The sequence below is a fragment of the Rhipicephalus microplus genome, chromosome 1, assembly GCF_043290135.1.
Source record: "Rhipicephalus microplus isolate Deutch F79 chromosome 1, USDA_Rmic, whole genome shotgun sequence".
Classification (NCBI taxonomy): domain Eukaryota; kingdom Metazoa; phylum Arthropoda; class Arachnida; order Ixodida; family Ixodidae; genus Rhipicephalus; species Rhipicephalus microplus.
The window spans coordinates 301,647,316-301,662,759 of record NC_134700.1 but is presented as its reverse complement, the minus strand read 5'-3'; the positions used below and the strand labels follow the sequence as shown (position 1 = coordinate 301,662,759).

At 48.0% G+C, this 15,444-nt stretch overlaps 2 protein-coding genes across 8 annotated transcripts in view; one reads left to right on the top strand and one right to left on the bottom strand.

The window, feature by feature from the left end:
• Positions 1 to 989: 989 nt before the first annotated feature.
• Positions 990 to 15,444, bottom strand: part of LOC119165999 (high affinity cAMP-specific and IBMX-insensitive 3',5'-cyclic phosphodiesterase 8B) — a 404,448-nt gene continuing 389,993 nt past the window's right edge. For 5 of the 6 annotated variants that reach the window (XM_075865592.1, XM_075865579.1, XM_075865564.1 and 2 more), the window contains one exon: positions 990 to 1,372. In XM_075865592.1, coding sequence (XP_075721707.1) covers positions 1,100 to 1,372 — 273 coding nt within the window. In that variant the 3' untranslated portion in view covers positions 990 to 1,099. The remainder of the gene's footprint in view (positions 1,373 to 15,444) is intronic. The other variant, XR_012884029.1, reaches the window with a different exon arrangement.
• LOC142765081 (uncharacterized) lies at positions 1,403 to 10,407 on the top strand. 2 transcript variants are annotated; one of them, XM_075865651.1, is made up of 2 exons: positions 1,403 to 9,363; positions 10,021 to 10,407. In XM_075865651.1, exons 1-2 carry the CDS (start codon positions 9,094 to 9,096, stop codon positions 10,072 to 10,074), a joined length of 324 nt encoding a protein of 107 aa, XP_075721766.1. In that variant the 5' UTR covers positions 1,403 to 9,093; the 3' UTR covers positions 10,075 to 10,407. The 2 variants fall into 2 exon arrangements, with proteins under 2 accessions (XP_075721766.1, XP_075721770.1); XM_075865655.1 differs by having other exon boundaries at positions 1,408 to 9,363; positions 9,972 to 10,407.

Genomic DNA, 15,444 nt, shown 5'->3' with positions numbered 1-15,444 from the left:
GAAACTTGGCGAGTAAACCAAGAGGCGCCCAGTAAAGCGCTACACGCAACTGCTCACTTTGAAATGAGTGGGCAACGCTACACACCCATCTGTAGCGCGATTTGCTTGTTTTGACGCCTTGTGCGATTTTGCGCGAAGTATTTTTAGTTTTCACGACGCTATCTTAGGCACTGGCATGACTCCATTGTATAACTGCTGCCAGCCTTTAGAAAATTGGTGAATAAACCCACAGGCGTACATTAGAGCGCTACGCGCAGCGGCTCACTTTATAATTATTGATTGATATGTAGGTTTTAACGTCCCCAAACCACCATATAATTATTAGAGAGGCCGTAGTGGAGGGCTCCAAAAATTTTGACCACCTGGGATTCTTTAACGTGCTCCCAAATCTGAGCACATGGGCCTACAACACTTCCGCCTCCATCGGAAATGCAGGCACCGAAGCCGGAATTCGATCCCGTGACCTGCGGGTCAGCAGCCGAGTACCTTAGTCACTAGACCAGCACGGCGGGGCAACACTTTAAAATCAGTGGGCAGCTTTGGACACCCACTCGTAGCGGGATTTGCTTGTTTTGACGCCTCGTGCGATTCTGCGCTAAGTATTCTTATTTTTCACGACGCTATTTTAGGCACTGGCATGGCTCTATCGTTTAACTCCTAGCAGCGTTTTAAAATTGGTGAATAAACCAACAAGTATCCAGTAATGCCCTTCGCGCAGCTTCTCATTTCGAAATGAATGGGTTGCTCTGCGCACCCACCCGTAGCACGATTTGCTTGTTTTGAGGCCTTGTGTGATCATGTCTTTATATACACATGGCTTTAGCCGCCAATGTCTGGCAAGGACGTGCGACCCCAGTATGCCGCTTGCGGACGTGGCTAATATGAACATCGTCTCGAGTTACACCCGCAATTTGCCGCCAGTGCTTCGAGAGTTCGCCACATCTGCGGCGTCCTGCCATTTCACAATAATATCTGCGCCCGAAGCAATATGCAAGCGCTCGAGGGTTGCGCGCTGCACACAACATTAAAAACAATTTATTCAAGTGGACACTTTATATTGCAAAAGATGATTGGTGAGTGGAGCTTGGCATGCCGAGTATCATGAAGTCCTTCGATGCGTACTTTGCAGCACTTCAGTCCCTATATGGCACGCACGTGGAACAGCTTCATTTTTTCGCGGCGACGGCAGACGCTCAACTTGACGTGAACGATTGTGTGCGCTGCTTTGCCGCCTCGTTGGGCTTTTCCGTGGTCGTTCGCTCTCGCACGGTACACAGACGACTCGCTTACTGGGGCGGGGGTGGTTCCTTATCCTTCCAGTAAATGAAATTCTTCTCGATAATCTCCAAGATCTCGGGGAAGTCTCCAAAGTCTGCATAGAGAGAGTTAGGCCTTGTAAAGGGGCTAGGCGCACGATGACATGTACGAAAGAAGAGTAGTATGTCCCTCTTATTCTCTATACATCAATTACGAAACAAAAAAGAAAGATTGCCAGATCCCATGTTCTTCGATAATCTATGTTATGCGAAACATACGGATGAAAGGTGTCTGTGCTGCAATTTTTTAAATGAGTGAGACGTTACCAAGTGGCGCTAAAGATATGTACAAATGCACAGAGACGCATTTTTAGACAGCATTATATATTTTATATAATCAGTTTTATATTGCGTAACGATGCCAACAGCAACATGAATATTAGCAACACCAGAACCGGTAAGCTGATATGAAGCGTGGGTGCTCGCGAGGTTGGTAGCCTTAGAAACTGTTACATAAGTCAACTTCAAAGCATGGCGCTTAACTTCACACGTTAACCCCACGTGACGGCTGTATAGCATAGGAGTACATATTGTCGCTACGTGAAGACAGAGGTCGTATTTGAAGAAGCTGGGATAGCAGCAGCGGGTTGGTCTTATTATTTACCGCGCGCCAGAGAGTTTCTCGTGTTTCTCGTTGTTGCTTTCTGCATAAAAGCGTGCAGATGCGCGTATGCGCTGTCGCTTTCGTCTTTCTCGAAGGATGAACGTGACACTTGCCTCACTCCAAAAATGGCGTTGTCCCGATGTTCAGCCAAGGCACTCTACTTATAAAAACGCACATATGCACCGGTACCCACAAGACAAGCGAGAGTTAGTTGGACAAGTAGGGTTCCATCCGGATGACTTTCACGATCTCGGTTGAGCAGTTCGGTAACTGGAACTGCAATCGCCGTCGGGAATAACTTCGTAGTTGACGTCGTTCAAGTGTCGGGTGACTCAATATGAGCCAAAGTATCGTCGTAATAGCTTCTCTGAAAGTCCGCGTCGAGGTATTGGGATCCAGACCCATACCTTGTCGCCTGGTGCGTAGGTTACCAATTTAGGTCGTAAGTCGTACCGTTTCGCATCTTTGTGTGGCTGATGACAAATATGCTCGCGGGCTAGCTGTGGGGCTTCTTCGGTACGCTGACTGAATTCTTCAGCGTGAGCATGAGTGTCGTCACACTCGTACGGCAACATGGCATCCAGCGTTGTAGTAACTTCGCGCCCGTGTATTAAACTAAACGGCGTCATTCCGGCAGTTTCCTGCCGGGCGGTATTATAGGCGATGGTCACATAAGGCAAGATTTCATCCCAGTTCCTGTATTTCGTGTCGACATATATACATGCAAAGCATGTCTGCAACGGTCTTATTAAGGTGCTCCGTTAGTCCGTTCGTTTGGGGTGGTACGCCGTTGTTCTCTGGTGAGCTGTACCGCTGAGCCTAAGAACCAACTTCAAAAGCTCTGCCGTGAATGCAGTTTATCCGTGATAAGAACTGTTGGAGCACCGTGCCGAAAGACGGCGTTTTCTATGAAGAAATTTGCCGCTTTTCTTTCTGTGGCCCTCGACATGGCTGTAGCGTAGCGAGACAAGTAATCGGTGGCGACAATGATCCATCTGTTCCCTGTGGTAGACGTTTAGAATGGGCCCAGGAAATCTATTCCAATTTGGGTGAATGGCTTTGCTGGTACTTGGACTGAATGTAATAAGCCTGCCGGCTTGGCAGGGGATGCTTTGCGTCTTTGGCAGTCGGCACAGGTTTGGACGTAATGCTTTACGGCAGCAGGTAGGTGCGGCCAGTAGTAACTGTTTTGCAGTCGGGACAATGTCGAGTGTAGTCGAGATGACCGGCGGTGATTTCATCATGGCAGGCTTCCAGAATTTCTTTTCGCGTTGATGCAAGGACGACGAGCAAGTATGGGCTGCCGATTAGAGAAACGTTTTTCTTGTAAGGACATCGTTCCTTAGACAAAAAGACGGCAGTCTTCTGGCGAAAACTCGTGGCACGTCTTCACGTCATCTTTTTAAGAAGTCGACAAGTGGAAGCAGGTGGGGGTCACTGCGCTGCTCTTGTGAAATAGTGGCCGCGTTCATGACTCCCAAGAATGCCGCGTCCGTGGACTCGTCATTATTAGCGGCAGGCTCGATGGGTTACCGCGAGAGGCAGTCTGCGTCAGTATGCTTCTTCCCTGGTTTATAAATTGTGGTCATATCGAACTCTTGAAACCGAAGGATCCAGCGTGCTAAACGGCCGGATAGGTCTTTCAAGTAAGCGAGCCAGCAAAGCGAGTGGTGATCGCTGACGACTTCCAATGAGCAGCTGTACAGGTACGGTCGAAATTTGAGAACCACCCAGACCATGGTGAGGCACTCTTTCTCCGTAGTCAAGTAGTTCTCCTCCATGCGAGAGCTCTGCTGGCATAGAATATCACTTTTTCGGAGTTATCTTGCCATTGTATCAGTACGGTGCCCAGGCCTACATTGCTTGTGTCGGTGTGAAGTGCTGCTGGTGCTTCCTGGTCAAAGTGCGTGAAAACCGGAGGTGTTTGGAGGCGTTGGCGCAATTCTTTGAATGCAGTTTGTTCCTTTTCGCCCCAAAGAAAGGGGATATCCTCACGTGTGAGCTGTGTCAAAGGCGTGGCAATAGACGAAAAGTTGGCGATGAATCGTCGGCAATAAGCGCAGAGGCCTAAGAAGCGCCTCACTGCTCTTTTGTCATTTGATGCAGGAAACTTTGCGACAGCGTCAATTTTGCCCGGGTCAGGTCGAACACCTTCGTGGCTGACCACGTAAACTAAGAAGAAAAGTTCACTGAAAACAAAATGACACTTCTCTCGTTTTAAAGTTAGGCCAGACGAACGTAGAGCTTGTAGAACTGCGAACAAACGACTTAAGTATTCCTCAAATGCAGCTGAGAAAACAATAATGTCGTCTAGATAGACAAAGCATGTTTGCCACTTCAGTCGTGATAGCACAGTGTACATTAAACGTTTAAAATTGGCTGGCGCTGAGCATAAATCGAATGGAAGCACTTTCAATTTATAAAGACCGTCAGGCGTCACGAAGGCAGTTTTCTCACGGTCTCTCTCGTCGACCTCTATCTGCCAATAGCCACTTCGCAGGTCCACTGATGAGAAATAGCATGAATTCCGCAGCCGATCAAGAGAGTCATCTATGCGTGGCAGTGGGCAGACGTCTTTCTTCGTGACTTGATTTAACTTGCGGTAATATATACAGAAACGCAAGCTGCCGTCTTTCTTTTAACCAACACCATGGGTAATGCCCAGGGACATTGGAAGGCTGTATTACGTCATCTTGGAGAATCTTCTGAACTTGCTTTTAGATTTCCTCGCGTTCTTTTGGAGCCACATGGTATGGGTTTTGCCGAATCGGTTTCGTATTTTCTTCAACAATGATTGTGCTGGGTCAGTGGTGGGTGCTTGACCTTCGACGAGCACGAAAAACAGTTTTCGAACTTGTGTATCAGCTCTAGTAGCCGCTGTTTATCCAAGGGGGACAGGGTAAAGAAAATGTTGACAGACAAAGGTGTCGAGGCGGCGACGGTCGCGTCGTCCGGTTGCAAAGGGAAGCAGTCTCTTGCTTGGTCCACGTTGTCGTAGTAGACAATTGCGGTGCCCTTCTAGAAGTGACGGCGCTCGTTGCTGAAGTTGGTGAGGGGCACTTCTGCCCGCCCATCAGTTAGTGCCAGAACGCATCTCGCTATGGAACCACCTTGTGTAAGCAATGGCGTGACTGTTGGCTCCGCTATCACCTCGTTACGGCACGGCCATTCACATAACACCGACACAAGGCAGCAAGATCTCTTCGGGAGCATCACATCATCGGCTACACGTAAACGTTGCAGTTGTTCTTCAGTGGCGGCGTGGACGTAAGGATGGGCGAAAATGGTGACGATACGTTTTGGAATGTTGAGGACAGCACCGTACTCTCGCAGAAAATCCATACGCAAAATCATATCTTTACAACAGTCTGGTAAAATTACTTAAGTGGCGACGTATAGTTCGAATCGCCGATTACGAGCCAAGTGATGCCTTCACCGGTAGGTGTCATTAGTTGTCCACGAGCACTCCTTATGCTCGGCCCACTCTATGGCGTCTTGACCTTCTTAAAGAGGTCGGCGAGCTCTTGTCGCATAATAGAGAATTCAGCACCAGGGTCAACCAGTGCTGTTACGTAGTGTCCGTCTATAATAACGCTAAGGTCGGCACGTACAAATTCGTCGGCATCAGTACTCGTGGTTATCGTCGTCTTCGTCATCACCGTCGTCAAGTCGTTTTTTTGTAGAGGCAAGGGAGTCTTTTTGGCGTTTCGGTGATTAGCAACCTTGCCACCGGAGGTCGTAGCAGTTAGTTTCCTTGGTCTAAATATACTACGCGGAAGGACGGGAAAAAGACAAGGACAAGCGCAGGCTATCAACTGAAGGTTCTCTACCGCGTAGTATGTTTGGATCATGTATTACCAACTGGCCCAATAGTCCACTTTGATTTGTTTCCTTGGCACGGGCTTGGGGAGCGGTTTCTGACGGCGTCAGCGCAACTTTGGCGATTGGGGGAAGCGTGACCTCGTGCAAGAGAGGGAGACCGCCAGCGACGACGTGGTGAAGAAGCTTGGTTGGTGGGCAGGTGATAAGTACCATGGTCACAAGGGTCTTCAAAATAAAATAAAGGGACGATAAAAGTTTCTGAACCGGGCTTTTCGATGATGGCAGTAGCGTGAAATGTGGCCTCTTTCGCCGCAGTGGAAATAAAGGGTTGACGGTCGGCAGTGCGTCACAAGTCCGTCCAGCGTACTGGTGCCGCACAGGTTCCCGCTGCCACCAAGGCAAGGGAACGGGCCGTGGCTGAAAGGGCACTTCTTCTGGGGCAGGAGATAACGGCGGACGGCCTCAGCATAGGTCAACAGACGTGGTTCAGGCGGTTGCGCCGGTGATGGAAAGGCTTGCTGCAGTTCGCGGCGCACGATTTCCGCAACAAAAGCAACTGGAGGCTCGGCAGACTGAAGGCCGAGGGCCCGCAGCTCTTCTTGCAGGATTTTCCTAATCATTCGCCGTAGAGAGCTTTCGGAAACGGCAGCGTTTTTTAGGGACGGCACCTACAGGCGTTTGGTCGGGCAGGTGGTCAAAGTTGCGGCATCGGTGAGAGTCGCCTTGTTTATAAATTCATTCACTTTTGTTGGCGGATTTCGTACAAGGCCGGCGAAAAGTGGTGCCTTAACTCCCCGCATCAGGTGACGAACTTTCCTTGCCTCGGGCATGTCAGGGTCAGCGCGGCGAAATAGACGAGTTATATCCTCAGCGAATATGGCGATGCTTTTGCTCGGCTTTTGTGCGCGGGCTTTAATCACCTGTTTTGCGAGATCCCGTCGGTCCGCGCTCAAGAACGTCTCGAGAAGCTTTTGGCGGAAATTGTCCCAGGTTTAGAAAGTAGGCTCCCTGTTCTCGTACCATGTGTGAGCGCTATGTTCCATTGTGAAGTAGGCACGGCCAAGTTTCTCTTGTGCGCTCCAGCGATTTACCACAGTGGTCTACTCGAACTGGTCGAGCCTGTCCTTGACATCCTTATACGCTTCTCGGCGGAAGAATTAGCGAACACGAGGAGGCTCAAAAGTTACCTGGGAAGAAAGAGTCGTCTGGACAAAAGGAAGATTCACAGACGTTGTAGGGGCCGCCATGTTGGTAAGAGGAGACGCAGTCAAGAGTTCGGGACTTAGGCCTAGTAGGCGCCGGCTGAATCGGTGTACTGTAGTTGTGGCAAGATTCTGAGGCTCCGGACTGGGTGTACGAGCCTGAACAACGCTTTCCTGCATCAGGTTGCAGGCGCCAGCACCTCCACCAGTGTCGCAAGGTGAAGACAGAGGTCGCATTTGAAGAAGCTGATGAAGCAGCAGCGGGTCGGTCTTTTTATTTACCACGCGCCAGCGAGGTCCTTGTCTTTCTAGTTGTTGCTTTTTGCATAAAAGTGTGCACATTCTGATGCTGATGACCTCAGATGGACGGTGCTCACCCACAGAGGGGGATGAGCCAAGAACCGGGCAGCAGGATGCTTAAATGAAACTAAAATGAAATTAAAGCTAATCTTAAAAATTAGTTAAGAGGTAATACTGCCAATAAACAAACATGTTTGCTGAGCAAGCGGTCAAACCATCCGCGTATGCACCGACGCTTTTGTTTTTCTCACAGATCGCACGTGACAATGTGTAAGTGCCAGCACTGCAATCATAAGTGCCAGCACTGCAATCATAATTGACGTTTCACGAACAATACGGTCCATATGAAGAGTAGTTCCGAGACCTGGCTTGGCTGTGTAGTAGAATACTTGATTTCCACGCAGAATGCTGGGCTTGATTCCTGTGGGGACCCTGACATATTGTTTGAATTTGTTGGATAAACGCTTCCGGTGTCAACTTCTACTGCGATGCCCATTAGATGGACACTATCGTCTGGTTTTTGCTGCCAGCGTCCTCGATTGTCTTCACTATCATACACCATATATCTGTATATATTAACCACGCCAGAAAAAAAATAACCCAGAAAACAACTATGGGTCATGTTCCCGAATGCAACCCTGATGGGATGCGAAGCAGCAGCGGTGCGCACGGCGTTCGGCCGGTTGAAACGGGCGTCGACGACGATGCTGGAAGAACGGTTTGAAGCGAAACTCGGTGTAGCGTTTACTATTCAAAAAGTCGGTGACAACCTAAGAATAAATATAAGCTCCGCCCACGATGCCGCGTCGCCCTTATTTTCCATGCCTCCGCGCTACAAAAGAAGTAATTCCCAAGCAAGGGCAATAATGTTCCCGCATGAAACCATTACTTTGCAATCTTTCACTGATACTGAGATAAATAAACCAAAAAATGATCAGAAAACTTGTGAGGGCACGGAGTTCACCGCCAGCTTAGCAATATATCTGTTGTTTGAATCGTGCCCCCTACCGCGCTTATCTCGAAGTCCACGAAGAAGCAATGTACATCTCTCGAAGGTGACGTTTCTGCGGGGTACCTATAGATGTACTGAAGTGAAGCCTAAAATAAACAAATCTTTTTTTTTGCGCTTTCAAAAACGATACAGGGACATAAATCAAATTTAGAAGGTCGCTTGGAATTTCTATGTTTTACGAACCTTTTGCTGCCAGGTTTCTTCGCTATTTGCTGTAACTATGGCAACTGGGACTCAAAGCGAAAGACTGAAAAGTGATCTGTGGCGCAATTATGTAAAAGTTCCAAATCCGGACAAAGGCGGTCTCTTCCATTGAGTCGCACGCGATTGGCCCTTACAAGCTGTGACGAATGCTGTGACGTTATGAGTGACGTGGACTGGGGTGTCACGTGACTCTTTTTTTTCGGTTTTCGGAGAAAGGCGATGGAACGGTCGGAGAGACTGTCCGAAAGCAACCGGATGGATTGAAATGGCTGCAAGGTGGCCTGGATTGGATTGAAATGGAAAAAATGCGCGACTTTTCGGCACCGGGGCACTTAGACAACATGGCGTTTCCCACATGACACGGTACTTCGCCTTGCCTGTGCGGTATCTTTAACCGAGCAGAGGCGACGACGCGAGGTAAAAGATGCATTTGAAGAGTTCAGCGAAGAAGAGTTCCGGCAATGTTTTCGTCTGTCCAAACGAACAGTGCGTAGCTTGTGCGACGAACTTGACCCTATCATCGGATGCCAACGAGCCAGTGGCCTTTCCACAGAGAGAAAGGTGTTGTGCGCGCTGCGATTTTTCGCCACCGGTAGCTTCCAGAAGAGCATTGGTCGCGAGGAACACATCGGCATGTCTCAGCCGGCGGTGAGCAACACCATCCACGAGGGGACGGAGGCGATCATTACCGTGGCTGCTAGAAAAAGGGTGGCGGACTTCCTACTGACAACAGCTGCTAAGGATGAGGCAAAGGTGGAGTTTGTGCTACGCGGTTGCATCCCAGGGGTGCTGGCGTGTGCCGATGGCACGTTGGTCACCATTCGCAAGCCAGAGGGATTCAGACTGGCCGACACGGCGAGCTTCATGTCCAGAAGGGGCTATTATGTCCTGAACGTCATGATCGTAAGTACTGTTAGGATCGTTTATTACTCGCCCTTCGGAGCAATTGTTCAGTTGTGACGCCAAAGCTGGAAAAAGTAATAAAGCAACGAATGAAAAAGAACCTGCAGGGAATTGGGTGCGAGCTAGATGGTGGCTCGCAAGGCCTCGGTAATAATAAGTGGCAAGTGTTTTGTGCGTGAGCCAGTTGCCGTTTTTGCACTGGCATGCATACGCAATTGAATTGTGCATTTTAGAGGTAATCGGTAATATGGGCAGCAGACGTAGCAGAAGTATATACACGACAGGGAAGTATTTCCAACACGAAAGTGCTTACAATCACAATTGGACGAGCTGGCTTTGGTATTTACGAGTGTTCTTTCCCAAGAGCAACGCGTAGCTTTTCACTTATCGATCATTCAGTGGAAGTCGTAGCCATGTGTACAGCAGAGGTGGGGTCGTTGCCCCCACACTCCCCCCTCCTCAGTGTGCTACACCCTGTGTTTCCTTCTAAGTGAAGCTCCTTGTACCAATGACTGTACTAGTACGCATTGTTTCCTGCATATGCGTAGAAAAAAGGGATTTATTCTGAGTATAAATGCAGTACTATTTTATATCGCTCCTCATCGCAGATGTGCAAAGCGTGGCTGCGCATAATTGTCATAGACCCATGATTCCCAGATTCGTGCCACGACTCTTGGGTGTGGGAACACAACCCACTGCGTGCACGCCTAGCTGCACATCTACAGCCTTGCGAATATCTGCTTGGTAAGTATTAATGTGTACTATCTGGGCAGAGCACACAGCTTTTATGCTTACATTGCAGGAGACGCAGGCTATCCCCTCAAGCCATGTCTCCTAATTCCAGTCCTTGGCAGTCAACCGTGCAACACTTCCGAAGGCCGATACAACAAGGAGCACGCATCCATACACAATGTTGTGTAAAGGTGTATCGCCGTGTTGAAAAGCAAGTTCCGCTGCTTGCAGCACTTTGGAACGATGCTCTACAACCCCGATCGGGCAGCGCAAATCATCTATGCTTGCTTTGCTCTCCACAACATTGCGTTGCATGCAGGCGACTGGACCTTGGACGAGTATGTCGTGGACATGCCACCAGCTGAGGATGACGATGGAGAGCCAAGGGGGAGCCATATGCTCACACCACGCAACTTGCTGCTCAGAGACGGCAGCAGCGCTGTCTTGGACCTTTTTTGAAGTACACAGGAACGGTGAGTTTTCATGTTTTCATATCCCACACATAATTTATTTACACTGATTCTAGTGCATCTAGACATGAAAGGGCTGTGTTTGCCACATTTGAATACACAAAGTACTTACTTGTGCTTCAATATGAAGCAAGGTGGCAATGTCAAAATGCTGCATTTTCTTTAAATGGCACATGAAATATGCAACAGAAACACCATTTTCCATATTAGCGATCACAGTCACAACAGACTAGATTGGAGCAAGCATATATGAGCGGCACTCTGTGCTGAATGTTGCTATCACAAAATTGTGCGAACAATGCAGCAACGTCTCAAAATTCTTTTCACCAGAACGCATAAAAATCGAGATTCTATTAGTAACATGTTGTATGAACACATGATACATAAGTCCATATCTTGTCATAGTGACTGACTACAAGCATTCAATTGTGCACGCCAGGCTTGACGAGCAATTGTGCTTGTCAAGTTGTGCTGTTTTTTTGCTCATTGTCCTAAACATTGTGTGAATGTTAAAATAACATTTAATTTGAATTCACGACTGCAGTCATGCTGCAATGCTAAAAACATGCAAATCAAGATGGCAAACAACAGGCGAGTTGTTTTGATAACATACAGCATGAATAATTCGCTCAGTTATCTCGCGGCTCCCAAACCATACCACATTCGAAATTTATTCCCGAAAAGAGTCGTTTACAATGAAAACTAGATGAAATCAATCGCTGGCATGTTGCTGTGATGACCATTTTCCTTTGTGAAACTGTGCGAGATGACCACTTACTAGCTTAGCGCTCCCAAACAAGATTCGGAATGTAGTTGTTGCATCTTAGCCTCATTGTGCTGAAATGAAAATATCACAGTGAACTGCAAAACAGTGTGATGCAAAAAGATATCACATTACTACACTATGTGGTAATGCTGAATAAAAATCACAGTGAGCTAGAAAACACAGTGGGACAATACAAATATCAAAGAAACATTAACAAAAAATGTCAACTATACACTCGTGGTCTCCGTGTGAATGACTAGACACCTTTGAAATGTGGGTAAAAAACACTGCCACTAGAACAGCTCGAACATACATTAAGAAATGCATATATCGAACATAAAAAATGCTGCACTCCTTATACAAAGTAAATGCTAACCTAAATCTAGTAATATGTACTAAATGCAAACAAAAAACGAATAAAATAGAACATGAACAGCAACACGTAAACATATAAAAACACTAAACCAATTATGAATGATAAAAAGTTGAAAACATGGCGAAAAACAAACTAAACTATGTGTATGTCTCCCGAAGCGTATAAAATTGAACATGAACAGCAGCACCTAAACACATTGAAACCGACAAATCTATAATGAATGATGACAAGAAAAAACATTGAACACATGACGAAAAATTAAACTAAACTACGTATCCCTTTCTCGCAGAAAGCCCTCAGCCATGGCCAGTGCCCTCCTGCACCGCTGCCGCCTTCTCCTGTGCCGCTGCCACACGCCGTGCTGCAGAAGCGATGCGGGTGGTTGATTTTTCATCTGCCACAGCACCTGCGATGAATCGTCATGGTGTAAATGTTTAAGTGAGCTGCCGGTAAACCCTTAACCATCTCGTGGCTGGAAGCTGCTCCTGCTGCCAAGAATTGCAACGGACACAACAACTTCCCCTCAGTTGAAGATCAACTGGCCTGATGGCATCCTTTGAAAGTGGGAAGCTTTGTGTACAAGCTATGCCCTCCTCGTGCGGACCTACAAACATTTGTTAAAACTGCTCTTTATTAATGTCCTCAAATGCATCTCTCACCATGAAAGAGCCCCAGGGCTAACCAACCTTTTGCCCGGCAGTTTATCATTGCAGATACCCGATACCACGCCCTCAATACAATGCATGGTTCTTGTTTACAACCCAAGTTGGTTTCAGTCATCATAATAGAACATGGAGAATGCTTATGCCCCTTATGTAAAATGTAAAAAAAGGGTCTACTCACCTTGAGCACCTTGTCGCCCTGCTCAAGGTTCCAGTCCTGCACTCAATAAAGCACTAAGTTCTCAGATGCTTGCGTGTTACTGTGTCACTGCCATCTACAGCTGCTTCAGTGGCCTCCACATTCATTTCCACAGCAGCAGTGGGAAGATTCGCCTGCTGGAAAGTGTAGTAAGCATGATCTTTCAGAAAGTGGGTATTCGTTACTCTGGCTATTTTGCAACCTTAAGTACTAAACATCTGCGAAAATGTTCTGCAGCTATTCAGTGGTCATTGATGTCATGTATTACCATTTTAGTGCATGCACTTGCCCGCAGTCATTGCGTGTTTTATGATAAATTAATACCCCTTGTACTGCAAGGGCTGCAAGCTGATATTTTAGTTAAACCTACCCACTTTTGATTACTTTCTCGTGTGCTTTATTCCCGTTTAACAAGGTTCTGCTAAAGGCACCCTTTCAGATATCAAACTCTGTCATGGTACCGCTCAGGAACCCGTGATACTGCGGCGGCAGAGTGCTTACCTGTTGATAGGTGAGACCAAAAACGCCACAGAAGTGTGTCATTCCAGTCAACTGTAGAACTCGGCCGCGGAAGCCAGGCAGCCAACCCCCTACAGTGCCTCTGGAAATATACACTAATGTCACAGAACAAATGGCCCGTGCCATTCGACGGTCACTCACGTTTGTGCGTCTCTGATGGCGGTGGTGTCACGGCGGGCCTCGTGCACGGGCCTGCGCCACCAAGCCTGCCATTCCTGCGCAGGCACTTCATGGTTCAGCGCGTCGCTGAGCTCTTGCCACCGGTCGGTGATAGTGACGCCGTGCCGCAGCTCGATGGCATTCGCCACGAGCTGGGGATGTTCGTCCATAAAGGCGAGCACCAGCGCGCGCTGAGCCTCGGATAACGCCGATGGGCCGCTGCTGCTGTTGACTACTGGTACAGTTGACCTCCGCCACGATTGCGCTCGACTGAGCCAACAACTTCGAAAGTTGCGCCGTTTAGGTTTGTATAGTGGAGGAGATATGAAAACAGTAACTGCTTGAAACGAGGTTGTACTTAGCGCCACCACGTACCGTCCCGCTAAATTTAGCGTTATTTCATAACAATAACAAGAAAAATACGTTTATATTGTGCCGTATTCCTTAATAAACGTTTTAAAACTTGTTCCAACACAATTTGATAATGATTAATAGTAGTTAAACATTTTTCAACACGTTACAAACATTTTCATTTTGCTATACGGTCCCCAAGTCCACGTCAAAATGATGACGCGAGGCTTCATTTCGCTCATTGGCTGTTCACTTCCCTTCGTCCTCGCGACCGCTGCGGACCGCCCATTTTTTGACGTCACCGACAGACCGCCTCCGTCCGGATTTGGAATTTGTATATAATTGCACCACTTAGGTTGACTTTGTGAATTTTGGTTCTTGTGCTGCCGTGAATACCGAATGCGCGTCTCTCGTTTCGGTGCTTGTGATCGTGTTTGAGGTAAATGCCAAAGTTTTATTTGAGGTCTTCTTTCAACGGAATAAAAGCGCGTATCGCACATTGTGATTAACAGTGGGAATCATAGCATACATTCTCGTTAATGCCAAGGCGATCTACGCAGCTGAATGGCGGTGACTAAAAGTTGTAGGTGATTTTTAGGGACGAAGCTCCTTATAGCGGCACCCGTTCGTCCCTCGTAGCCGTTGTAGTGTGTAACAAGTATAACATTTTGACCTCCAAGGTGGTGCCGGTGAGAGATTTCTTCTGTGCGTTGTGGGACAATGAAATATAGGCTCAATGTACATGCCAAAGGCTGCTAAGGGGGAATAAGAGACAGGAGAATTCGGTTTTTAGTTAACGCGCACGCTGCGATTTTTTTATTGTTCAACAACGCACAGAAGACAAGAAAGGTTTGCTATGTTATAATTGCTGGGCGTAACCTTCTAGGTTTTAGAAAGGTTTAGCGAGCGTTGGGCCGCAGTGCCATGAATACAGTGAACCAGTATATACCATAAACTCGAGGTGGTTAAAGGTGAAAAGTAGACACGAAGCGCAAGCCGTAAGAAAGTGTGCGTGTGCCTCCTCTCGTTCAGTCCTTGGAATGTCCGCTGGATGGCGGTGCTTCTATATGAGGAATATATGATGAAAAGATGCGAGATGGTACTTGAAGTGTTGAATAGGTGGACGAACAGACACACAGACAGATGCATGGACGGACGCACGGATGGCTGCACGGACGTATGGACGCAGGAACGCACGCAGGAGCGGATGCATGGACGAAAGCAGGGACGGACGCACAGATGAACGTGCGGACGCACGAACACACGCACGCACGTACGAGCGGATGGACGCATGGGTGGCCACACAGATGCACGCATGGATGGACGGAAGCAAGAACGAATGTACGGACGGATGCTTCGCCCCACTATCCATCATTCACTCCGTGGATATGCTGCCATTTTTTTATGTTCTTAGTTTGAAAACTTGGACTCGGTGATTTAGCATGACCCCGTCAGCCCTAAAATGTTCAACGTTTTCAAAACGTGACCCAGTTTCGCTGGAAAAGGGGCCACTATACCTTCTGTAGTGAAGAGGAATGCCCACTACTGCAGCGACATCGACACGTGGGCGCGAGGCACGAGCTAGGACTGCCTGATTGCTGCTGCGACGCTGCCCGTATACTCGGCCTGTTCTTGCTGCTTCGGTACCGACGCTGCTACCGCTGTTTACCTTGCATTTACATTATATTTTGGTGGAGGTGCGGGGTATGAAGACAGCGTCGTCAGGCATGACGGACGGCAGCTTTCGGCTACGCAGTTCCAGGACTGGGGAAGACCGCAGCACTCTCACTATCATGACGGCGTCAGCAGACTACTCATCTCGAACCTGTTGTCATGTCCTGTAACAC